Genomic DNA, 26739 nt, shown 5'->3' on the forward strand with positions numbered 1-26739 from the left:
CTCCGTTCACTGTGATTTCCAGTTTCTTGACACTAACACAAGCAAACTAGGGTCCACACCTCTGCAGTCTCAATCTGCTCTGTGTTGTTGGTCATTTCCTGTTAACATGCACGTTGGTGATCCTGCCCAAAGGCTTGTTTGTACAACATCTGTGTCTTCCTCATAATACCTCAATGGGCAAAGAGCCCAACAGCTCCCGCTGAAGCTGGATTCTTGTGATGTTGGGGTTGCACTGGGGCAAATGTCGATTCATTTGCATCTTTTTAAGGAAATGGTTTCTATGGTTGGACATTGAATAGCATTATAATTAAGAGGTAGTATGATGTATTATTGTGACATGCTGTTGTTGTGCAATGTTTTATGGGCCTATTTAGCTCTAATAAGCTGTTATTATTGTAGAAATCAACCGGAACTTTGTTAAGTCTTTAAATATTTAAATCATTTAGTCTCACTGTGCTTGAGTTTAGTTTGATTAATTTCAGGAAGCAGTGAGACTGTTTTTTGAGGTGAAACCCTTTTGCCGAATAAGAGCTTTGTTAAGAAAATACTCTTTTTCCGGGCTAGTAGAGCTGGATGGGAAGAACAGAGAGCGAGACAGAGAGAGACCATCTACACCCTGACTACGCCTCAAGAATAGTAGACATTTTCTACTTCATCGCTGGCGTTGTGGGACCGTCTTGACTTCTAGGAGCACTGTGAGTTGATGATGCGAAGGGCTGATGCCTGGCACTTGGGGTGCTTCGGTCATGAAGGCATGAGGATGCAACGGCCAAAGTTGAGGAATCGCAGAGGAAAGCCTCAGCAGAGTTCGAACAAACGTCAGTCAGTGTGTTTCTGCACTGTGATGGGAACATAGGGAGCACAACGTTGGTATCAACCAGGTTGGTGCTTGGCATTGCTTTGTGAAGGATGCTGCCAGTTGGCACATTTCAGAAGAAAGCCTCCTTTTTATTGATTGCTTCATTCAAGTTACCGTCAAGATATTTAGCCATCTTCAAGCTACATTTGTGACCTGCTATTAATGAAAAGAGAACTTTATATTTTTATTTAAAGCTCCAAGAGTGTGAGTTGTCCAGTTCAAGGGCATCAGGCCATCTTTGAACCTTAGCTTATACTGGTCCAGGCTCAAGAGAAGTATTTTTAAATACAATTTCACTCAGAGAACTTAGCAAGAGAGTGGTTTGTTGATCCAAACATTCAACACCATCCAATCCTGCTCCCGCCCATCCATCAAGGGGATGCGTGAATGTGGTGACCCCATCAGACAGTCTGGTCCAACCACCACAATACGATGGGCTGGGCTCATCACATGCTGGCCTGGCTTTTCATTATAGGTTTTACCCAAAAATACACATACCCATAACATTTTCTTTACACTTGTCATTTTAACTTTATATTAAATGCCCCCTGTTCTAACACTTTATTTGAAGATCTTAACCTACATTTTCTACTCGAGGTGGGGAAAGGATTAAGCATGGCTGCTATGTTTACCTCAAATACTTATGTGACAGAGTTAATGAATTATGACTATACATGGAATACCCTTAGTCTGAACATTATGGTTTTAATCTGCATTGAATTTTTACCTTAAGAATGGCCGAGGTCCTGTATATCAGAGCCTCCGATGGCCTTCGACTGATCACTGTTTTGTGAATAGCCACATTGGGGTTTTAGACATGCTCTAATTTAATGAATTAAGGGGCTTATTTTAAGTTTGGAAGGCTGTTCTCTGTTCCGCCAGAGTAGTGGATGGATGCATTGACCTGCTCTGGTGAGATACAGCCTCTCACGGCGGCTCTTGTGAAGATTTTCTGAGTATGCACCATGTTCAGAGTTCAAAAACTCTTACTTTACTTTTGAAAAACAAAAGACTAATGGCATTGACACCACAGAATGTGGGGGTCATATTTATTTGATCCTAGTGAGAACTGACAGAACAGGAAAGAATGACGGCGGAACATCCTCTCTCAATAAGGCGGATGGTCTGACGTCTATTGCTGGACAACCCAATACTGCCAGTCAATAGTTGCAACCAGGAGTGCCAGCGGAAACATGGCTGTTCTCCCACCTCAAAGTAGGGCAGGCAGACGGATAGTTTGGCCCACCATACCCTCCAAACTATAAACAGGGACCTACACCTTTATTACCTCCTGTACTCTGCTGTCAGTCCGTTACTACCTCAGCGGTTCAAATTTATTAAAATATGTAAACAACAACAGCTACTGTATTGGGACTTAAATGAAAAGAATACTAACAGGAAAAAGCATAGGACTTACTTGAATAGCTCGACTTCATCCTCCCCAAAAGGCCTGCCTTCTTCCTCTCCAAACATACTGAGGTATGACGCTTTCATGTAAACGTATGTAGCCTGTAGGAAGAACACAGTTTCCAATTGTTCTTTGAGTATCAAGCCATCGGAATAGACATGTTAAAAATTAGAATTTTTAGGTCCACTCTTGGACTCTGGCTAACCATTATTTTATAAATTTCACAGAAAACTGCCCATTACCCATGCATACCAAACCCCACTCAACACTCTCTTAATGTCAGTGACCTGGTAACAGATTTCAACCTACCCTACCTCTCCCTTGAGGAAACACACCAGGTGCCCACCTTCCTACTTTCACATCACTCCCTAAATGATCAGTTTCTAAACCATGTAGATAGCCCTGAGGCACATGTTCCTTCATTCCTGCACCAGGAGAACAGAATCATGTGCCTTTCATTCCTTCAGATTAGGCCATGACCGCTTATTCAGAGTCCTTCGTGATTTCCAGTCTTCCTGTCTACATTTGTGTTCTGCTGCAGCCCACCTAAAACACTACAAGCATTTCCATCTCTAAATTACTTTCTAGAATCCCGGGTAACTTCAACATCTCATTCTTGGACAAGTCCATATACAGCAAGGCTTGTTTTCCCAAAGCTCACCCAACTCACAGAGTCTCTGGTATCACTTCTGCGCACAACTTCTCTAGCGGAAGACCCTGCCATTTAACAAAGGCCACTGTCCGGACATCTTTCTTTACAGCAATATCATGAATCTTCTCCTTGGCCACTTGCTCAGACTTCTTTACTTCTACTGCCCCAATGCAAAAGTTCTTTCACTGCCTTACCTTTTTCCAATCTAAGAATATTTTCCTGTAGGTGCAATATCCCATGAGAAACAGGCTATCTGAGGACAACTCATGCAAAATCCTGCTCTTTATGCAAAACAACTGCTCCACTGAAACTACCAAACCACTGCTGGGGTAATAGATTTACCCCAGAGAGCCATTTGCACCATCTTGCAGGCTGTTCTATCAGGGAACATACTTGACATTCTCCTTTGGCTCTCTAGGGGGTCTACAGCCCCTTTATACCTTCCCATGTTCTTCTGTGAACCAGGAAGAAACTATTTGACATGTGTCTTAATTCAGAACTCTACCATAGCAGCCAACCGATGAAACAATGTCAAGTGGGAGGAATTGAAAAGTAATACCAGGTCCTCCATGGAAGCATCAATCTCACGTGACTAGGTTCACCCAGACTTGTAGCAAATTATCACTGGTGAACTTGGTCCACTTCCAGGTTGCTGCCTTCCAGTTAAGAGGCTTCGGATATATTGGTTTCTCTGATGACAATGGTCAGTTGATAAAATACTGGACAGACCAAGAGAGAAACCCATCAGCTCCATATTCCACACCCCAAATTAAACCATCTACTCTAACTGACGGCTGGATTACTGACACAGACCATGCAAACGCTGTGTGGATTTCAGGAAATCTATCCTTCGCTGTGTTGATATTTACCTTCTCCACACACATTACAATCACAGATCAAATTCGCCCAGTTCACCATGTCTATGTAATTCTTGTGAAATTTAGTTAGGTGCCCAAACGGGAAATGAGCCAGCTGTAAGGAAACCGGCACATTTGGTCCTCATGAGCACATCACCACCAGGCTTTGAGAATATTTAAAAGAAAAATTGCCTAACTGTATCAGATGATGATGCTTGGTGATTTTTAGTTCAAAATCTTAGCAGATTTTATCTTCTCTCTTTGCTCTGAACATCGTGGGACTCTCATCTAAAAGGTTTCAGCTTCCTTCATTGAATTATATTTCTACGACGTCTACTCAGTGCAGATCCTCATCATTATGGAGGTCACAAGTCAGGTGGTTCTTATAACTGGCTGAGCAACCATCAGTAAAAAAACCTTTCCATTCTTGTTCTGCCTGGGTAGCGTACTGGGCAATGATATGACACCATATTATGCCCTTTGTGTCCACTGGGGGAATTTCAATTCACTCCAAGGCGAACTGATACGCTCGCTGCCACCTCCTGTACTTGTAGATAATAATAAAATAATCCACATTTGCAAAGCGCAAGTTAATCACCCCTTAAGGTTTCAAGGCGCTGGGGGCCGTTGGGGATATTAAGTGAGATTTTGCCCTGAGTCACATGATGCTGAGCTCAGTTACGATAGGTGATGTAGCCGTGAGCCCCGCGTTCCGGAGTCAGCCGCTGCGCCACATCTCTCACCGTTAAAAATTTAAACCTTTCAATTACTCACTGGATTAGGCCAATTGTACCCTGGTCTGAGTCACAGCCTCTCTCAGTAAATACAATGCTCTATGGGTCCCTGTCCAAAAGTCTTCCCTTCCTATACCAAAGAATGTCCATGATGTGTGCAGTATCTTGGCTAGCTGTGAGCCCAGGTTGAGCCCCTACAACCTTCCTTTCACTGGGAATCCTATTCTCTTCCAGTACCCCTTTTTGGCTCCTGTCTTTGAGGTTCTCAGGGCTTGTAGGTAACTGCAGGGTCTCTCCAATGATTATCTGGAGAAGGGAGGACATCCCAGGGCTGGAAACCTCTCTCTCCGTTCCTCTAATACTTCTGTGCCCCGCCATTCTTATAACTGAACCAACTGGACTTCATCTAAGAGGGCTCGCTCTTACATGGATCCATTTGGGAAAGATAACCCACATGGCACTAAGCAGTACCCTCGCACCAAATACGCAGACCACCATGAGATGAGCCCACCTACTGCCTCTTCACACAGTTGTTTTCAGAGGATGGGAGCCGCACTTCAGCCATGGCATGAAACCACAAACCCAATCACCGCCTGCAGCAAGTCTCTACTTGTGGGGCTGAGCAGAGCACAGCTAGTCACCGACTGTCCTCACTACATGCCCTTCGCACCAAATCATAAGTACAAACAGCATTTCAATAAAAGTAAAAACAAAGAATACATGGAAATTAAACAAAAACTGTGATAGCAGAGCTGAGACTAGAAGCCTCTGCAGACACCCTACTAAGTTATCTAGTTACGCAAGCCTTTTAAAGGCCTGATATGTGCTGCAGCGACAACACAGTGCATCACAGATATCCTGCCGGCTGTAGTTTCATTACGCCTGAGGTAAATGCCGCAGAGCTACGGCGCCTCTCTCCCGCTGGCTCCTCAGCTATAAACGTGAGTCTAAATTTGGCAACTCACCGAGGAGTTGGTAGGTTTTAAACTTCGCTTGCAACGTCAATCAAAGCTGAGAAAAGTCACCCTTCATGGAGGTGGTCGTAGGTTCCTCTCTTTGCCTGAAGCCCTCTTGAACCTACCCTGTCTGCTGATTCCCTGAAGCGGACTGTCAATCCCAGGAATGGAAGTACTTCGGATTTTGAGGAATAGTGACCCTGGGAAGTTTTACCTGCTGCCTCTCAGGGTAATTTAATATGAATAAGCCTTAAACAGAAACCAGATCCTCCTTGCTGGAGGCTGTCAAGCAAGATGATGTCCTAGGGATGAAACATACTAACAAGGAAAAGCACCATCTTATCCAAACAAGAATCCTCACAGGGGGACCAGTGGGAACTATCAGTTCTGACGTTAGCTGACCATCTAACAAAGGAATATCAGCACATTGTCTCATGATCCGGTTTCAATGAAAAGATGTCCTCATTAACGTTACCTAAATTTGTGGCTATAATTTAGTGTAGATTAGCAATGCCTACCCCATAGGTCCATGTCTTTAGTGGACAACTAAATTCACTGGAAACATACTACCTATTACCAATTTTAGAATACATCATCTGATAGAGATTCCATGTCTATCAGATCATCAGAGCTGGGCCTGCCTACCTTAGACCAAGAGCTTTCTTTGCTTAGGAGATCCGCGTAGAAGTAGGCCATCTTCCACTGGCACTTGTAGGTGAAGCACCACATCAGCTCCCAGTAGCACATATGATGGAACTGCTTCCAATGCTGCTGAGCTTCACAGCATTCTTCAAACCTGCGGATTGCCTGCAAGGAAGAACAATTGATTATTAATGTGGAAACAGCATCTTATTTTTTTCTCCTAAATAAGTCTTTATTACATTTCCAAAAGCTATCCGCAAAATAAACAGCGTTCTAGTGAAGGTCCAAATATCTCAAACAACGTTTCTGAGCATGAACTATTTTCTCTAAGGCATGAAATTGATAGTGTGTCAATATTGATGAAATATGTGGTAAATACATTGCCATAGTAACAAAACAATAACAAAATACGGTCAGTCGCAATTGTGGATCACTAAAGCATCATGAGATAAGTGTGAAACAAGCCTATTACAACATATTATAAGCGGATTGATCAGAAGAGACCATGAGAGCTTTTGACAGGGTTATTTATGGCAAGAAAGAAAATAAGGGAAAATGGGTAGCAAGGAATGTGTCCTTAATTGAAATGTTAATGGGCTTTTGGACAGAATCAAATGCTGGGCAGTCTTGACAGCAGCTTGACGTCTTAATCCTGATGTACTCTTCTTGCAAGAGACGCACATTGTGGGGAATGTGTGTTCATTTTAAGCTTGCTAGGGCATCTCTCAGGTGTTCCATGCTGGCTTTACTGCAAGATCTAGAGGCTTCTGATTTGCAAGGATTTACCCCTTAGTGTCACACAGAAAAGGCAGAATAACTTAAACAGATATGTAGTGACACAGGGCTATTATAGCATGCCCAACTATCCCCGATTTGTGTATATGCACCTTCTTCCATGACGATGAGCTTCCTCCAATCTTTCTGTAGCCTTCTGACAGCTCCCCGCGGGGTAATGTTTATTGGGGGGGTGATTTTAATGAGGCAACTGACTGGGCCCCAAGACTGGTCAGGACAGACGGAGGTTCATACTGTGGTCTGCCTGTTCTTGCTATGTTCTTTGCTGCACTGGGAATAACACATGCCTAGAGGGCCCTCCGCCTACAGGAGAGAAGTTTCACCTCTTACTCAGGGGCCCACAAAACACTTTCCATACTTGATTATTTCCTGATGTTCTATTGCGAGATGAATTGGGTGGGGCTCAAATGCTGGCACGGGGTCTGTTGGATCACTCACCCGTGGAGCTATGGCTTGATCTGGGGTGAGCAAGGGTTGGTTGGCATCTGGGAGCTTTGTGGCGGACAGTCCCTGACTTCAAGGACTTATTGTAGCAGCAGTTGACTCTTATTTAACGGGTGAACAAGGACTTAGCTGAATTTCCTGGGATTTGCCGGCAGGCATTTAAAGCTAGACTGTGAGGGGATATTATTAATTAACAGATTGGTGCAGAATGCAAAAAGTAACAAGAGTTTGCAAAGTTTGAATACTGGAACGTTATTCTCAAGACTTGGCTTCCCTCTCGTTAATTAAACTCAGAAATTCCCTTCACACACACACACATACACGCACACACACACACACACACACACACACACACACACACACACAGTTCTTCGATAGACACAGCTGAATAAGGAAACAGCAGCACTTGTTTGCCAGTCAGAGTAGGATATACCAATGGGACAACAAGGCCAGTAAAACCCTCCTCTGGATGTGCTGCAATACTGTTAGACAAGACCTGATAGTTTTATAATCAATGAGGGGGACGCGAGGTCAGAGAGGACCTAAACATAGCCCAGGAGGCTGCAGCCTAGTCACAGGCCCCACCACCACATACAAATGACTTAGCAACTTTATAAGAGATCACCCAATTAAACTACTTAGGATGGAAGAGAGGGAGCTTCTGGATGGAGACATTATGGATAAGAAGCTTAGTGCAGCTTTGTACCAATTTCAATTGTGAAAACCCCCACAACCAAATGGATTCCCAGATTCTTTTTAAATGTCAATTTCCAGACTCACTGATCCATTGCTTAGGCTGGTTTCAGGGTGATTAGAGAAGGGGAGACTACCAACACATGTGCAAATGGCTGGAGTCATTACCAAGCCCAACGGTCCACCTCACTGCTGCTCGTCTCTTTGATTAATGTAGAGGTAAAGATGTGCTTGTCTCTCTGATTAATGTAGAGGTAAAGATGATAACCTCTTGCGAACTACTTATGCAAGCTGACTGTCTCTTTGGTTAGATAGCAACAGTCCGGCTTCATGCCCAAACGAGCCATCCAACACAATATTAGGCATGTTTATAATGCGCTTGCCCTGGGGGGTAGACTGCGGGGACCACCGGGATTTTTTTAGTTGACTTCAAAAAGGGCTTTGACTTGGTGGGTGGAACTGTTTGTTTTCCCTGATGGAAAAGCTGACCTTTGGGTTCAAATTTAGTAAACATATGAGGTTGTTGTATACAGATTTATTAGCATAGGTAAAGATAGGAAGAGATGTCTCAGATATTTTTCCAATAGAGTATGGCCCTAGTTTGGTTTGTCTGCTATTCCCTCTACTTTTTCATATTGTGACTGAACAACTTTCTGAGTAGATCAAGGTGGATGCCTAGGTAAAATGATTTTACCTCTGCACCAGGGGTAGCAGACAGAGGTGTGCTATACACACCAATGATGTCCCGGTATTTTTGAGGGATTCAGAGTGATCTGGTCCAAGAATACTGCAGATCCTAAAGACATTTTAAAAATTCTTGGAACTCCACACTAAGAGAACTAAGGTGCTTATTTACAAGACCCTTGTACAGCCACTGTGTCACTTTTCTTTTTAACGCAGCAGCGCAACAGTGTGCAACACTGTACCATATCTACAAACTGATGTTTTGGCATCGGTTTGTAGAGCCCTGTCTCACATTATACCGGTGCCCGGTATAATATATGCAGGGTAGGTGTCCCACGCAAAAAAAGCCACATAGAAGTGGTGCAGTGAAATTTCACTGCATCAATCCACAACTTGACTGCATCAGAATCCTTACACCTGCTCAGACCAGGTGTAAGGATTGACACAGGTCTTTTACAATGGGACTTGCCTTTGTGTTCTGGTGCATTGCTTGAGTTGCGTCAGTTTTACGACCAACTCCAGCAATGCGTTACTTTTACGCCAACAGATGTGCCAGAATTTCTAACATCTGTTAAATTCTTGCGCCATGGAGTCCTGTATTGTAAATACAACACATTCATGGTGTCGCAAGGACACTTGGCACTGGTGCAAAAAAACTGACATATTAATGGTGATGCGTCAGTTTCTGGTAAATGAGGCCTTAAATCATCACTGTTCGCAATTGGTGAATCCCTTATAGACCTGGGTTGGGCAAAGGACTTCCAGATGGTCGGAGGTGGGTTTAAATATTTAGGTCTATATTTTGCAAAGAATTTCCAAAGAACCTGGGAGAAAAAACCCAGGTAGGCAGACTACGTCAAAATGTGGACATAGTTGGAACACTCCAGAGCTGGTACACGCAGAATTCTATGGTGTGCGTTGAACACTTTGCAGTGTGCTTAACTAAAGTGGCTCTAACACACACATGAAAGCAGGGGAGTCAGAGTGATCTAAACTTTCAAGGACTCTAGCTGATTTTGTAAATAGCACTTTTCCATCATTATCAATGCAGCATTGGAATAGGCAAACTCTAAGGCGGGCATACCATGTGTTAAGATACCCAAATTAGGACTGTACTTACCGAACTACTGAACAGCAAAATCAAGTTGAGGTGTTTAGAATTTGGGTATCAGTTACTACTACCCACGCCTTGCCCTACGGTACCCAAGGCACTACACTTGCACCGCGTGGCATGCTTGTCTTCGTCCATTCACAAGTATATTTCAAATAAGAAAGAAGTGGGAAATCTAAATTACAAAGGAAAATTTAACTCTGAACAAGCATTGGAAAAGTCAATGAGCCTGGCTTTTTGTTAGGGAAAGTGTTTGGTAATAGTTGAGCTACTGTGTGTGTGATACGCCCAGCAGCCCCAGAAACAAAAAGTCCTAAACGGAGTAAAGTCTTCGACTATGACAATATGCAAGCTGGAAGTGGGGTCCTGTTGCTCATCAGACTGCATTAGTAGGGGGTAGGCTGTACCCTACGTCAGAAGCTGAAGTTTGTGATGTAAGTAAAGTCCTACAGTCAAGTTTATTTGCAAAGTTAATTAAAACCATTGCATTTCAATTTTAAAAAAAGCGTTCAGTTACATTTGTTAAAATGCAGAATTGCAACACTAAAACTCATTTACTCTAAAAACTAGAGAAATATTTGCTGTACACTATGCAATTTATCCTGCATTCTAATTCAATTATAAAAAAGTGCAACATGAAAGTGAATATCTCATAATACACCTGTGGCAGGTCCTTGGTCTACGTATTCTTTTAGCCCTGTGAGGTAGATAGCTTGCCCCGTTCTTACTGTTTATCAAAGTGCTAGTGCCTTGTGCAAACCAAGAATCCATATAAAATGAATATTAGTTTTAGTGAAGATAAAAGGGTGTCTCCTTTACATTTCTCAGCTCCTTGCGCTAATTCATCTTCCCTTTAGCAACGCATAAATTACCACTATCCTTGCTCTCTTCTGAAGTGCTATATCCTTGTGCAGGCCTCAAGTACACCTTTTTAGAAATATGACCAGCTCAATCATGAATAAAGTACAAATGCTTTCTCGATGTATACAGTATTGAATAAAGGCGTCATTGTTGATTTCCTTCCCCCTTATATCAGATTTTTTCACTTGTTACAGTTCTGATCTTTCCAAGCAGGTATAAGATCTTTGTTTTCCATAAATCCCAGACAAAATAACACGAACTGATGCTTTAGGGCCTGTGAAAAGTGCGCTGAAAGGTACTCCTGAGGTTGCAGTTTTTTTCCTTTTTGTATAGGAATGAATCACTTCCCAGGCAAGATATCTTCGTGCAAGTGCTTTTGTATCTGTTGTGTAGGACACAAGTTTAATTGCCACGTTTATTACTTGATAGAATGCAGATTTTCCCATGCTCGTGTCCCAGGCTTCTTGAATTCCTAACTCCTTGACGACCTGGTTTAGATGGAATCCCCATGAGCCTTTTACGTTGCTGAGTTTTTTCTCGTCAGTTTCCTGCCAGCATAAGTTGCTGACAGTGCCACTCTCAGAGGCACGCAGTCTCCAGCATATTTTTATGTACTCGCTCAGGCATTGAAGGATTTGATTTTTTAGGCCGAACTCTGGGCGTACCTGAGCGGAGGAAGCTGGTTTTGAGCTGGGAAACACAGTTTTATGTACTTTTGTTGGGATTTTTTTAAGGATGGCTGCTTCATATCCCTGCATAATCTCCATGCCGTAGGTCACTGTTGGCAGTAACTGAGCACGCATAACTGAGAGCAAGGGACTAAACGATGGACAGCCCAGCTTTCGCTTTCATAATTTAATATCATAAGTTAACGACTGTGCTTTTGCCTGTATTGTGGCTGAGTCGTATTTAAAAAGCATTCGATGTTATACGTTAAAACCTAGGTATTTGTAAGTAGCTGCTACCTCAACTTTTTTAGGTTTCGCTGGGGGGCGGAGCTGTTAGGCTCCTCCTCCAGAGAAATCTGTAGTTTCTAGTATGGGTGACTTGAACACGCCTCTCTGCTTCATTGGCTAGCTCCATAAATGGAGGCTAGCCATTGGAACAGAGAGGCGTCCGTCAATGCCGGACCAGACACGGGGGCGTTCCCGAGATTCTTTGGCTTTTGCCGACGTCACGCGACGCCGGGAACGCCCCCGTGTCTGGTCCGGCCGGGCCGTGTTTGCTGTTCCCTCCTCCCTCCCGACGTCCGTGTCCTTTCCCGCCCCCCTCGTCCTCTCCCGCCCCCTCGTCCTCTCCCGCCCGCCCCCTCGTCCTCTCCCGCCCCCGTGTCCTCACAAACAAATATTGGTATCCCGTCCCGCCCGCGGGTTTCTTCAGCCGGCCGGCCAATCCCAGCGCGGCCGGCCGGAAGTGCCCGCCCCCCCCGCCGCCCAGCGCGAGAAGAGGAGCCACGGCGAGCGCTGGAAGTCTGCGCTGCTCCCGGCCGGGTGACAGCAGACTGGGAGCCCAGAGAGGAACTCCCGCAGCACCCGGGTGAAGCGAGGCGGGACTGGCCTGCAGCGCTGCCACCCCGGCCGCCTCACTTGGAAGGAGGAAGAAGCGGGCGAGGGTGGGGGGCTAACCGGACAGGAGCGGAGGGCCGGCCAGCCGAGGAAGTCCAGGTGAGTGGTTCCTTTCCTGTCCCCCCTCCGCTACTGACGCTATAATTTCCTGATTTTGAACTGAGAGGGAAAGCAGGCAGCCTGCCACCCCGCGGGCTGCGGGGGCTGCCCCGCCTCGCAGGGCCTTGTGATCGATGTCGCTTTCATAACTTCCTCTGTATTAAAGTGAGGGTTCACCGGCAGGGCAGCGTCATCCATCACCCGCCTGAATGGAGTTTTGATTTGCCGAGAGCGCGCTCTGCGTTGCCCCCCCCTTCCCCTTCTGCCGATATTTTAATAATAGCGGGGCTTGGAAGAGAAAAAGCGCATGTTTAGCATCTAGAAGAATCAATCATCATGACTCTTACCCTCGTGAGTCAGGCGAGTGACTAACCGCTTTCTTCAGTCCGAAATGGTCTTGGCGATTGAACCGCTTTGTGAGAGGCTGAAGTGTCGAAGCATGTATATTAAGCCCAAACATATCCGTATGGATTTGTGGACATTACAACCCTCGTATGCCTATGGCTGACAGCCAGCACATGATAAAGCAGAAAAGGTTAAATTCAGTTTCATGATTTATCTTTATTGAGGGCAATCAACCAGGTGCAAGCTACAACGTAAAAATCCTCTTAAAAATGCGGCATGCAAGTACAAAAAAAACCTCCTTTAATAGCCACATTAACTCCACAGGAACGGTAAAACACTTGTAACATTCTAAACCTGTGAAATATATTTTGTTTGCTGGGTGCTCAGAGCATGAAGCACAAAATAGAGGTTTACTGTCTGCGTTTTCTATGCGTGTTAGCTTGAATTTGCACAAATGATACCACAATGAGCTTTCAACAGCTTGTAGGTGAGCCCCGAGTATTTTAAGGAGGTCTTGAAACTGCCTAAGAGAAAAACTGGACGACTGGTCTGTAGGAATTAAGCCTCTCGCCACTACCCTACCTGATCTCTGGCAGTCGAATGCTTACAATTACAAAATCCACTCTTTAAATTTCAATTCATATCAAAAGGCACAGTTCTAGGGATCTGGCTACAAATAAGAAAAGGTTAAGGGAAAACAAACAGCAAATAAAATGTTACAAAAACGGGCAGACCTAGTTAAAAGCACTTTCATGTTTATAGGGAGCGTTAGTTTCTTTTGAATGACGTCAAGAGTCATGTAAATGTACAAGCTCCGATCCAACATGGCAGAAGTGTAACCCATTCTTGCATAATTATGGCTTCAGAGCCAACCAGGAGATGATTAGGTCAGAAAACAATTCAACCGTACTCTATTCCAAGGGAGTAAATGAACAAGCTAACTATTGCTCTGAACACACCAACAAACCGTAATGGTTAGTTAAATGCTATTTAGAGCAATGACTTCAGAAAAAGTAAAATGTGACACCCTGTAAATACATGTGCTAGCATGTACTGTTGTAGATTCACGTGCTCTGCCACTCCAGTCATCAAGTAGTGGGCTCAGATGTCGCAACATGTTTTTATTTTAAGAACTTGGATTCACAAGACACGGCTCATAGTCCACACTACATAGGGACACAGGCTACACCTTAGATTCCCTTCTGTCCAGTGGGTGAGTAGTGTAAGGGTAGTGTCAAAGAGAAGTGTGAACATCGCCAGCTTCTGAGGAAGAGGGTGCGCATATGTGATCTATAGCACAACACGCTAGGAACAGATGCTTACAGGGTCAGTAATAACAGATATTTTATCTGTAGATACAAATGCTCTTTATAGACTTAAATGCATTTTACCCAAAGCAGTGGCTAGTGGGCAGATGATGCAGATGTTTGGAACAAAGCCATTGAAGTTTGGCCCACAAGTGCCTCTTGACGGGCTAGAATATACAATCAGAAATGTTTGGTAAATGTATGCGAGTTCACCAAGTGGCAGCTTCACAGATGACAGATATCAGGATGTTATAGAGGAAAGCCATAATGGCACCCTTTTTAAGCATGGTGTGGGCCTGTCTGCTTGACTGTTTATTGGTATTTGAAAATTCTGGGTTATTTTATGGGCTGTGGATGCCATTTTAGGAATGAAAGGTTTCGGGCATGGCAGTGTAACAGTGCACAGTGCGAACATATTTATCCAGTATGTTGGTGAATGCTGGTTAGATTTGTGTCTTTGTGTCATGCATGTTGGCTAAGCGCATGGACATACTGCTTCTGATTTTATCGGGTACCTTTGGCATGCATGTTGGGGAGCTGCAAGTTCTCACTGTTAGTCAGGCTTGGTCATGGGCTCGTTTCATGTGTATCTTCACGTCACATATTCAGTTTTGGATCATGTGCTGCATGTTAAGTTTACGTCTTGAACAGGCTAGTTGTGTTTTTTTTTCTTAAGTCAAACTGTGAGCAACATGTAAACAGACTGTGTAGTCGCTTACATCGTGTTATGTTTGTGTATAAGTCGTGGGCTTGCTTGTGTCATGTCTTTACTGTATTTAAGTCATGGGCAGACTGTGGGTCCCATGTGTTGCATTGCACCATGTTGTGGTTGAATCATGGACAGTCAATGGATCACAGCATGATTTGCTTGGACTAGTTGTAGTTAATAGGCAGGCTGTGGGTCACGTGCACCATTGCAGAGGGTGTGCAATTCATGAGCAAGCTACGTAGTCCCATGATGATTGTTTTGGCTACATTGTGTTTGTGGTGTATTTGTGTGTGTATTGTGTTTGTTTTCCATGCTAGGTATAAACCGTGGGCAGGATGGGGCTGTCACATGCTTCTCACCATGGTTTGCTTTGTGAGTGTGGTAAATAAGGATGCCTACTTGTGCTTGTTGGACAGAGGGAGGGGTGTGCCCTGTATGCTGTGTATCTAGTGTCTGCTGACTGTGTCTATAGTGTCTGTGAAGTAATGTGCAGTATATTCTACCAGTCAGCTGGAAGAGCGAAGAAGTAGTGCTGAACTGCTGTCAACGTGTTCCTGGTGGGGGTTTATTGCCAGTGGACTTACTTCGTACAACCCACTTCTTGTGCCACATCGATATGCGCAGGTATGGCTTGATACGTGCTGTGGTCAGTTCCTTTCAGCCGTCTGCATTGGAAATCTTGCTCTATATGAAGACAGCTATGGACTGAATTTCTGCTTGTAACTACCCCTCTTTGTGTCGACTTCTAGTAATAAATCTCCATTTGTGATACATTTTACCCGGATATATTGCTTACTTCGTCATTACGCTCCATTCACTATTGAACAATGAAAGTAAAAGTACATGACCTAGGAGATTCCTGTACGTTTACCCCCTTTTTAGGTCTGGCTTGATAGCCCATCTGCTGCGAGACCTTCTGTGATCATCAGGGGTACTACATAGAGTTGCTCCGGCTACGCACACATGTTGGTTGTCAGAAGCACAGCATGTGATTGGACATCAGTTGTAGTAGTCCGCCTAAGATATTGTTTAATTGCACTTATGAGTCATGCACCGTTCATGATATGCTTTATAGGTACTTTATTTTCCCCACATCGCCAAGGACTCGACCATCCCTCAGCACTGACACCGCAAGCTTTAATAACCACAGAGCTAAGGTTGAAAACAGTAGTGTCCGTCTGTCTGTGTGCCTGTAGTGTCCGTCTGTCTGTGTGCCTGTAGTGTCCGTCTGTCTGTGTGCCTGTAGTGTCCCGCTGTCTGTGCGCCTGCAGTGTCCATCTGTCTGATTGCAATGTCCGTCTATCTGTGTGCCTGCGGTGATCGGCTGTCTGCCTGCCTGCAGTGTCCGTGGTCCGTCTGTCTGTGTGTGTGCCTGCAGTGTCCGTCTGTCTGTGTGCGTGCAATGTCAGCCTGTCTGTGTGTCTGCAGTGTCCGAGGTCCGTCTGTCTGTCTGTGTGCCTCCAGTGTCCGTCTATCTGTGTGCCTGCAGTCTCTGTCTGTCTGTGTGCCTGCAGTGTCTAAGGTCCGTCTTTCTGTGTGCGTGCTGCAATGTCAGCCTGTCTGTTCGTTCCCCCAGCAAAAAAAAGTGAGCAACCACTGTCAAGGAAACCACAGTGTCATGGAGCAGCCCCTCTCCTATCTGTTCCTTCCTTCAACAAATCTCGCACAGGGTGAAACGCCGAAGATGCACCACTCCGTGCCAGCAGGAATAAGAGGACTTTGCAAACAGCAAAAAAAAAAATGGAGCACATTAAAACTTGGCTGCGCAGCCATGTAAGAGGCAGGGCATGTCTGCGCTTGTGCAAAGTAGTATATTATAACCAGCCACGTAAGAGGGCCGATCTGCGCTTGCGCAGAGTCCCCATCTCCAGACCTCACACGCGTCACCCAGCATCACAGGCACTGGTCACGCTCGAACCCGCGCCATCTTAAACCTTTGCACCTAGGATCTCCGTGCAAACCAGAGCGCTCCACAGCCCGGGGATGAAGTGCTGTGTAAATGTCACAGTGCAGTACATGGTATAGGCCAATTCTACTACAGTACCTGCTTCAGTGCACACTTGCACTGAGAACAACTGCTGTGCTGTGACAGCTGTGTGGGCGGATGGCTGTGAGAGCTGTGTGGGCTGTGAGAGCTGTGTGGGCTGTGAGAGCTGTGTGGGCTGTGAGGGCTGTGAGAGCTGTGTGGGCTGTGAGAGCTGTGTGGGCTGTGAGAGCTGTGTGGGCTGTGAGAGCTGTGTGGGCTGTGAGAGCTGTGTGGGCTGTGAGAGCTGTGTGGGCTGTGAGAGCTGTGTGGGCTGTGTGGGCTGTGTGGGCTGTGTGGGCTGTGTGGGCTGTGAGGGCTGTGAGGGCTGTCAGGGCTGTGAGAGCTGTGAGGGCTGTGAGGGCTGTGTGGGCTGAGAGCGCTGAGAGCTGTGTTGGGCTGAGAGCTGTGTTGGGCTGTGAGGGCTGAGAGGGCTGTGTGGGCTGTGTGGGCTGTGAGGGCTGAGAGAGCTGAGAGCTGTGTGGGCTGAGAGAGCTGAGAGCTGTGTTGGGCTGAGAGCTGTGTGGGCTGTGTTGGGCTGAGAGCTGTGTGGGCTGTGTTGGGCTGAGAGCTGTGTGGGCTGTGTTGGGCTGAGAGCTGTGTGGGCTGTGTCGGCTGTGGGCTGTGTGGGCTGAGAGAGCTGTGTGGGCTGTGAGAGCTGTTGGCAATATAAATAACAATGCCATTTATTTATAAGTAAAAAAAAAAGAAATGTCATGAGCAATGCCAATAACTCTAACTTTTCCAAAGGCGAAACCATTGCATTGTAAATGCTTGTTTTCCTTCTACAAACCAAGAGTGTGACTTGAATTTTGAATCAACCAGCCAAACCGCTTTTGTTTTCTTCAGGTTAAATTCGAGCCCTTCCTTGTCCATGTACATTTTTAGGGCACGCTTGCTGCATTGCAAGCCTATTGGAGTTTGACAAGGTCGTTCGCGTATTGGAGGCAGCCTCGTTTCTCTTTGGCTAGGATTGGGGGATGCCAGTTCACCTGTGGAAGGGCACCTGCAAGGTATACATTAAATAGACTTCGCTCTAAGAAGCATCCCTGTTTAAGGTCAATTTTGGAATCAACTGTATTTGTCACTCGGCTACCGTCCCCAAATTTGACCTGGGCCCAGGTTCCTGTATGTAATTGTAATATTGCCCTCAATAGGCTGCTTGGCATACCCCATTCATCCAATTTTGACGATAGTCGTTGTGAGTAGTGAATACCAAAAGCATAAAAAGCAAAATATTGCACAGTTGATACATAGCCTATGTGCGTCACATTTTAACTTCGACAACTAAAAAGCCATAAATCCAATAACATATCTCGACTGTAACATGAAACAACTGCATGCCCTGAAGGGCCATTAGTGAGTAGCACCGAAACCTTATGGCTGCATGAGGCATTCACACAGCAAGCACTCCCCAAACAAAAATGACTTAAATCGACAATTCAAATGTCACAATTTCATTAAAGTAAATACACAAGAGAATAAACACGGTTTCTCAATTAGAAGCAAAATGTCAAGTCACATCTGCAGTCAAACAAAAGGACTGCTTGATTTTCTCTACTAAAACCAGATGGAAATACAAATATAACCATCCTTAAAAAACCATGGGCTTTATGAACAGCCCACCCAGGCAATAACAAAGCATCAACAAACATGAAACCCAATGGATGAAAAGGACTGACCCAAAGCTCACTCTCTCCTCTCTCTCTCTCTGTACTTCTTACTTATTGTACTCTTTTAAAGATTTTTTTATTTAAACCGGAGTCGTCCAAAAAGCTAAAGCTGTCTGTAGTCAGACATAAAAAGGTACCTTTTTTCTTTCCCCGATTCAACAAATATCAGATACAGAGTGTTCACCGTTTTATACACAGCTGTGTTATATTTTACTTTGCTAAAATAAATGTGAACATGTGTACTTCTGTTTTACAATAGCAGATCGTTACATTTCTTAAACACATAACGTCTTCTGTTTTGCAAATTAGGGTTCATTTTGGTGACAGTGCATTGCTGATGTCTAGTCTGTATAACATCAGGCACATCAAAAGTGAGAAACATGAGTGAAATCCATGACTGCATTTGTGACCAGAAAGATTAGTATATATTATTTTAGAAATCCTCCTTTTATTTATGTTTAAAGGGGACATGAGTTTGTTATTGTATTTAATGTCCATTCAGCTGGAAACCAGACAGGACAATATATATCTGTATCTTTTGTACGTATTGATCAGCAATGTATCACTACTTTTTATTAGTAAATGTTCAGTGGTTAATTTGAGCTGGTGGTTGCCGGTGGGGGGGCACCGCCACTTATTTTTGGGGACCGGCACTCATTTTCCTGCGTCAGACATTTACTGAGAGCAAGAGAAGGAAATGCACACAAAGTGGAAAGATGCGAGAAGAGAAAGATGGAAAACTGTCCCAAAGGGTGAAAGCAGGAACCTCCAAGAGCGAGCTGTGGGGCAAGGATTTTCTGGTAGTGGATTAAAGAGGCATGAGGTGGATTTAGGACTACGCAGCCTTGGTATTGTGTGGGCACACATTTAACTGCACAAGCTAAATGTTTTTGGGCAGAGCTTTGAGCACCCGCCCTCTTTCATTCACAAATAAAGCACTGGAAATCTAGAAATGTGCAGTCCTGCCACAAATGTGCACCACATTCTGAAAGTCATGAATACACCTGTCTTTTCCTAAACCAAAAATTGGCCTACTTCAACTATGTGCCAACATCCAAAACAGCGAAGTCTTGTCCAACTTACCATTCAAGAAGAGATTCTTTCACCTTGTATTGAATTTCTGTTTCTTAAGCATCATTTAACTAAATGCACAAGGACATCTCTGCAGTGTCGCAAGCATAGGAAGTGAGCGGTGTTTACTCAAATCTGTTCTCTCATAGAAATCCCTAACAAATCCCTCGTGATGACTCTTTAGTAATATGGAAGTAATAATGCAATACTGAAGAAAGCCCCACTAGATGCTTTAACAAAGCTCATGTTAAATTACTTCAGGTAGTGGCTGCAGGATCAAACGCCACATGATAACACTTCATGTGACACCACTGTGGGGCAAAGGATGTGTGACGTCACTTCTGCTACACATAACATTGCGATACAGCGACGCCCAAGCTTGCAATTCCTTGTAAGACGTTATCTTCTTATGACTAGGAAGGAAACTTGAAAGGACTTTACTAGTCAGTGGGCCAATCAGCCCAACCCTAACTCATATTAAAAGTGATTACACTTCCAAAGCCTGCAGAAAAGGTATCAGAAATATCTGCACCTTCTGCTGGCTCTGATGAGAAGCTCAAGGCTGTTTGACTTGCTGCTAAGAAGGATAACTAAGGTTCACACACGCACACAAAGGCCTTTCACAAGGGTCCACTACTTTACACATCTCTACTGGAACAAGGACTCAGCTGAAGTCCCCTGGATACAACAGGAGTCTTTTAAAGCCAGACAGCGAGAGGATAGTATCAGTTTGAAGATTGGTGCACAATGCAAAAAGAATCAAGAGTTTGCAAAGCTGTAAGATCGAATACTGGAACTGTATTCTCAATACTTGCCTTCCCTCTCATTAATTAAACACTGTTCTTGGACAGACAACTGAATGAAGAAAGAGCAGCATGGTTCGCCAGTCACAGTAAGATATACCAATGAGGTAACCAGGTTGATGGTATAGCTCACTCAGATGCTTTGTATTGCATATCAGGATTGTGCCAAATTAAATCCCCATAAAAATAGCAAGTGTCTGCTTGAGGCATGTATTACATCAAATTGAAGAGCATGGATGGAAAATATCGAGGAAGGCTCAGGGAGAGGAATCACACCCCCTGAGTGATGCTTGAAGGTGTCCAGGGGAGTTGTACACATATGACATATGTAATGAGTAATACAACTGCAGCCATCAACCACCACAAAAACAAGACTGTTGGCTGTGTGTAGTAATACACATACACGGGATGGTACGGTTCCGGGAATGGGCGCAGTACAGCTGTTATGATGCACTGGGCCCTTTACAAAGGTCATGAGGAATAGTGATAGGGACTTCATCAACAGACATAGTTCAACTAGTTGCTACTCTAAGGGATCATAGGAACAGGGAAAGGTGCTGAATTGGACAGTGCAGCATTTTGGCCTTCCTTGGGAGAAAGTTTTACCTCCCTTTTTACTTCTTGGCCCATGATGTGGCAAGATCCAAATAGCGCAGCTGAAACCTTTATAGGTTTGTGGCAGATGAAGAATTACATGCAGCCTCATGTCTGCCTCCTGGTTACCTGATTCCCCCCCACCTTGAATGACTGAGTGAGAAATGTATTCACCATACTGAAGGGGGAAATGGAACCGGTAGGGGCATGCAACACCCTTACTTCTGTCCTGTTTGTTTCTACAGATTACCTTCTCCACTTATACTTCTCCAGCTCAGGCACCAATAAGATCAGAATGAGGCGAATCTCATGGTAATAGACACATTTCCTAAATTACAATAAAACTGGGCACATATATTTGTTTGTGGATTTCGATGATGATAATTTTAGGTGTAGCATATATATTTTGGGGTTTTTAAGGAATTGTCAATTGAATCTGGTCAAGGATGGCTAAGGTGGTGGAGTGGGTTATTGGTTATAGGGGTCTCAGCTCCCTAAATTCTAGCGATTCTGCTAATTGACATTCTGATTTAATCACCTCCTTTTTAATGATAATTATGCCTACCGGGGGTTGGGGGCGTTCATGAGCTTTGTGTAACTTTTACTTAAAGAAAAGGTTATAGATATATTACACAAATATAAACTGCAGTAAATGGGTTGGCAGGACTTTTTCCCCAGGAAACATCTACCTTGTTCTTCTTTCCAGTCCGGTAGAATGACTAGTTGATAGCAGTTTCTGAAACGTATACTAGTTTTAGCATTATATAAGAAAATGCTACAGTCTCTAAGCTTGCTTGCTGTTTAACTACATAAATATTATTGTTTATATGTTATTTGTGTATTTTAGAAATGCCTGAATCTACCTCTTACAGACCCAATATACATTTAAACACACTTTAAGCTATTTAATGTGAGCCTATTTACAGGTGTTTATGTTCCAATAAACTTTATCAAGTAGGCTATAATTAAAACTGAAAGGATGGGTGTACATTAGAAGGGGACATTGATCCTATGGAAAAATAATCCACTACTTACTTATATATTGTCATTTGTGTTTTAGGATAAAAGCCGGGCACAACAGAGAAAAATATAAAATAGTTCATAAATAGACAAACAACCACAACTACTCAGATAATTAAGACTCACTATATCAATATTGCCTTTAATTTCTTCAATCCGGCCTGAAAAGAACAGGAATATGGCACCCTATAAAGAAGAAGAGTGAAAGCTATTAAAATGTAATATCCCAAATGTTCTTGTCAAATGCATCTAAGCAAAAACAAAATCATTATCTTATCTGAGTGAACTTACTTTTGGATAGCGCTTTAAGTACGGCTGTAGAAGTTCCTCAGCTTCTTCAATATTTCCTTTCCCTGTTCCTGCAGATAGAAATGTAAAGTAGGACAATGCACAACTTTGTTTGATTTGACATCTCAGTCCATGTTGGCAACACAGAGTAGGCCAGAAGTTGAATAATTCTAACTAATCGTCGTGTTTCGCAGTTTTTATTCTTTTTGGTGGTTCGGGAGTCTTGATTTCTCACTCCTGCTTTGGACTGAGACCTGTTGTCCCAGGTTTCCCCCCTCAAGGATGTATTTACGTTTGGTTCTGAGGTACCTACCAATTGTGGGATTGTCTTGACTTTGCGGACAGGGGGTTGGAGCTCAATGTCTAAAGTATTAGTAACTAAGACATGTTAAGTTATCTGTAATACTCTATGACTACCTGGACCAGTTATATATAGATGGGAAATGTAGATAGCCCATAGGACAATTTCCCTCTATATTCAAGTGTCTCTCACATGACCTAGTGTACCATGTTAAAGGCTGAGAGAAATAGGTCTGTTCCACTTTCATAGTGAAAACCTAACTTGATACATAAATGATGTACTTCTAACTGGTATTCATCCCAAACCAGCTACATTTTAGCTTGGCTGTAAAAATCCTGATACCTGCACTTGGAATAGCTTGTAGGGTGTAGCATCACAGGTACTGGAATCCTTTTGTAGTTCAGCGTGGATAAGAGTTTAAAAAGAGGTCTTTCTGCCCAGAGAAGCCCACATCTATGCAAGATTTCCACTGCTAGATTCATTGTAAGATTTTGCCTGCCATTTGCCACTTTCTCAGAGTAGGACACATCATGAAGGCATCATGCTTGCTTTAGGGGTGTGGCAATTTATTTAGTATTGATTTGTGAGACATTCTCCCACTTCTCAGCCCACTTGGACCTTTAAAACTAGCCTGGAAGAAAGGGTGACTTCCCTGCCTGATAGAGGAAACTAAAAACCTTTCCCAACTTCTAGTCTGAATAGCTGTCTCTCATGACTTGCTCTGAGAAATGAATAAGTTCCCTTAATAGACAAACATCAAGGTGATGGATGGAATGCTTGAATGATTCCCATCCAGGGTGATTTCTTGGGCCCCATACCAGTCTATGATTTTTTGCCCACCATGCCACTCTAGATGGTGCAAATCAGTACCAGTCCTGCTCCTCACGGGTATAGTCAATCCTGAACTGCCAGGTGAAGGCCCCCGAGAGAGACAACACAAGCAGCCTCAGACTGGCTTTGGCCTAATTCGGCTTGGTTGGTATGGTGTAGCTTGAGTCCTATGGCACAGTGAGCACAGGACCCACGTCTGGGCATTCTGGTCGCATTTGGGGAGTCAACTGCAACAAACAAGGTGATGGATGGAATGTCTGAATTATTCTCAGCCACTAGCGAGCACTCAGGCCACTTCCCTGTCCCTCCATGCCAAAATAGATAGAGGGCTGCCATTTGAAACTCAGTACTAAGCCGGGTCCTCAGGGGGACAGTACATCTTGAAATACCATGCAAAGACCCTGCCATAAAGGAAAACAAGTAACCCCAGACCGTCAGACAGCAGGTCTTTCTATATAGTGGCACAGTGGGTGGAAAACTATGGATGGGAATTATACTCAGAGCGATTGCCCTTGGTTTAGACTATTTTCAAACATTCCTCCCTACACCTGTTGTGAGCTTGAAAGCCTATTAATATACACAATATAATTCAGACCTTGGTCTGCTGGGAACAGCTGCTTTCTTGCAGAAGTGTACTGTGGCACGGTCAATGATACTTATTTTACTGACCTAAGGTGACCTGAGATGAAAGGCTGAAAGGATGCATCAGGGGTCGAATTTGTGAGCGTGAGGTCAAACACAGACCTTGCAGTGGGACCATTGGTCCACTGAGCAACCAGACCAGTACCTGAATGATCCTCAAGTCAGGCAGTCAGGGAAAGGTTCTTACCTAGCACAAAACTGAGAAAGGTGTGGTAACACAGCAGCAGCATGGTACACAGCACGGCCCGGAAGCTGTGAAGCGACGCCCCTTCTTGCAGCTGCAGGAGGCCGTATTCCTACGGGAAATAAATCTGCATATCATATTTAACTCTGAACTTACATAAAGATATGAGTATTGTTGTAAATAGATGATCCTTGAGCCAGGTGTATAAAACAAGATCGGTTTATTTAGCTTAGTTCCAAGTTAAGTTCATCAGGATAAGATAGATGGAAATGTAAACCCCACCAGGAGTGACCTCCTTACCACAAATATGTACTTACACAGAAATCTAGCCACAGACCAACACCGGGTACCCCTCAGCAATGCTCTCACCGAAATGTATGCAGACAAACACTACATTAATACCACACCCGACATTACCAATGCTGAACTGTGCAGTCATTACCGGGTGTGGTATCCAGTCTACATGATTACAATGTATACCACGACGAATGGTTAGTATGTGTTTGTGCATTGACTTTCCCTCATTTCGTTTCTTTTTCTTCAGATACACTCTACCTGCTTCTACAGGAAGAAGTGTCTGTGTGGGGCGATCCAAGGTGCGGATTTCTCTCCTGTTCTAGTGTGACCTCCTGCTGGGGGTGAATTAAGACTACAAAAGATGTCAAGATGGCCACTGGATTATCTGCACGTGCGCTGCAAAGCATTCTGTGTGGATTCATGATGCGGGAGCCAATAAAAGAGCTTGCAGTCCTGTACAGAGGCAGATCAGCAAATACAGTTGCAGTGCCTGACCCGGGCAGGAACTCTGGTGCCACGCTTAATTAATCTGTTTTGATAAAGTTAATTGCAAGAGACGTTCATCTAATGCCATTATTGGGCAAAGGCCAGAATGGCCGCAAAAGTAACTGCATCCCTTCTAGCACTACAGCCTAGTAGGAGTTGAGTGTTCGTGTATTTGCTCGTAGTTTGCTAACATGCCCCCCACCGGGAAACCAACAAAGCTGCCAAATATACTAACAATGCACGCAAAACCAGTGGCGGCGGCTCCATTAGGATGTTGGAGCGCCGCCCCATTGCTTTCTCACAATGCGAGAAGCAGAAGATAAAATGGTATTTTAAATACCATTTTATTGTCTGCTTCTCGCACTGCGAGAAAGCAGACGGCAGGGGTATGCCTGGTTGGAGCAGGCGGTAGCGTATGCCTGGTCGGGGGCGGGCGGGTTGGGGAGGAGTGGCTTGCACCACTCTGAGCTCTGAGTGCCCTGACTGCATGTTCGGCCCTGGGGATGACCAAAGCAGTCATGCGCACTCTACATTTTCTCTATTTAGGATGCATGCAGCCTACATAGAGAACATGGCCTCCCTACTGGTGCCCGGCTGGGTGTTGTCCGGGACTCTGCACCATCACAATGCCATTGTAGCATTGTGATTGGCTTACAGGAGGTGCGGGAGCTGCAGCATGCGTGTTCCTTTTCAGAATGGTGGACCCCGGCCCAGGGGCAGAGGAGGCGCGGACCCGGTCAGGTAAGTTTTCTTTTTATTTTAAACTCACCCCCACGTGACCCCCCTCACTGGGAGTATTGCGAGGCTCGACTGCAGAGGTGCATTACCAGGTCACAGTTCACGGACATTCGGAAAGATGGAGCAGAAGCCGGATGAAGGGGAGAAGACAGCCAAGTTCGCGCAGAGGATAGATCCCAAGAGGGACCCTCCTGAGAACGACCAGAGAGCTTAGATGAGGAGAGCGGAGCTGGCGCATTGGCAGAGGAATATGCATAAGCTTCGGGGGAGGAAGGGAAAGGGAGGGAGGGAGAAGGAGGGCAACAGAGGGAGGGAGACAGAGAGAGGGAAACAGAGAGAGGGAGGAGAGCGACAGAGGGAGAGGGAGAGGGAGTGAGGGAGGTCGAGGGAGGGAGGGAGGGAGGTCGAGGGAGGGAGAGGAAGGGGGGAGAGGGAGAGGGAGGGAGAGGGAGGGAGAGGGAGACAGAGGGGGGAGGGAGACAGAGGGGGAGGGAGACAGAGGGGGGAGGGAGACAGAGGGGGGAGGGAGACAGAGGGAGGGAGACAGACAGAGGGAGACAGACAGAGGGAGGGAGACAGAGGGAGGGAGACAGAGGGAGGGAGGGAGACAGACAGAGGGAGGGAGGGAGACAGACAGAGGGAGGGAGACAGAGGGAGGGCGACAGACAGAGGGAGGGAGACAGAGGGAGGGAGGGAGACAGACAGAGGGAGGGAGACAGACAGAGGGAGGGAGACAGACAGAGGGAGGGAGACAGACAGAGGGAGGGAGACAGACAGAGGGAGGGAGACAGACAGAGGGAGGGAGACAGACAGAGGGAGGGAGACAGACAGAGGGAGGGAGACAGACAGAGGCAGGGAGACAGACAGAGGGAGGGAGACAGAGGGAGGGAGGGAGACAGACAGAGGGAGGGAGACAGACAGAGGGAGGGAGACAGACAGAGGGAGGGAGACAGACAGAGGGAGGGCGACAGACAGAGGGAGGGAGACAGACAGAGGGAGGGAGACAGACAGAGGGAGGGAGACAGACAGAGGGAGGGAGACAGAGGGAGGGAGACAGAGGGAGGGAG

General features: G+C 45.1%; 1 protein-coding gene across 2 annotated transcripts in view; it reads right to left on the reverse strand.

Annotated features, from left to right (window-relative positions):
• TTC39A (tetratricopeptide repeat domain 39A) overlaps nucleotides 1–26739 on the reverse strand; it is a 668968-nt gene that overhangs the window by 46335 nt on the left and 595894 nt on the right. For both annotated transcript variants that reach the window (XM_086952421.1, XM_086952420.1), the window contains exons 9-13: nucleotides 24155–24263; nucleotides 22197–22264; nucleotides 22032–22091; nucleotides 6112–6273; nucleotides 2277–2368 (exon numbers count right to left, since the gene is read on the reverse strand). In XM_086952421.1, coding sequence (XP_086808547.1) covers nucleotides 2277–2368; nucleotides 6112–6273; nucleotides 22032–22091; nucleotides 22197–22264; nucleotides 24155–24263 — 491 coding nt within the window. The remainder of the gene's footprint in view (nucleotides 1–2276; nucleotides 2369–6111; nucleotides 6274–22031; nucleotides 22092–22196; nucleotides 22265–24154; nucleotides 24264–26739) is intronic.

The sequence above is a fragment of the Lissotriton vulgaris genome, chromosome 1_1, assembly GCF_964263255.1.
Source record: "Lissotriton vulgaris chromosome 1_1, aLisVul1.2, whole genome shotgun sequence".
NCBI lineage: Eukaryota > Metazoa > Chordata > Amphibia > Caudata > Salamandridae > Lissotriton > Lissotriton vulgaris.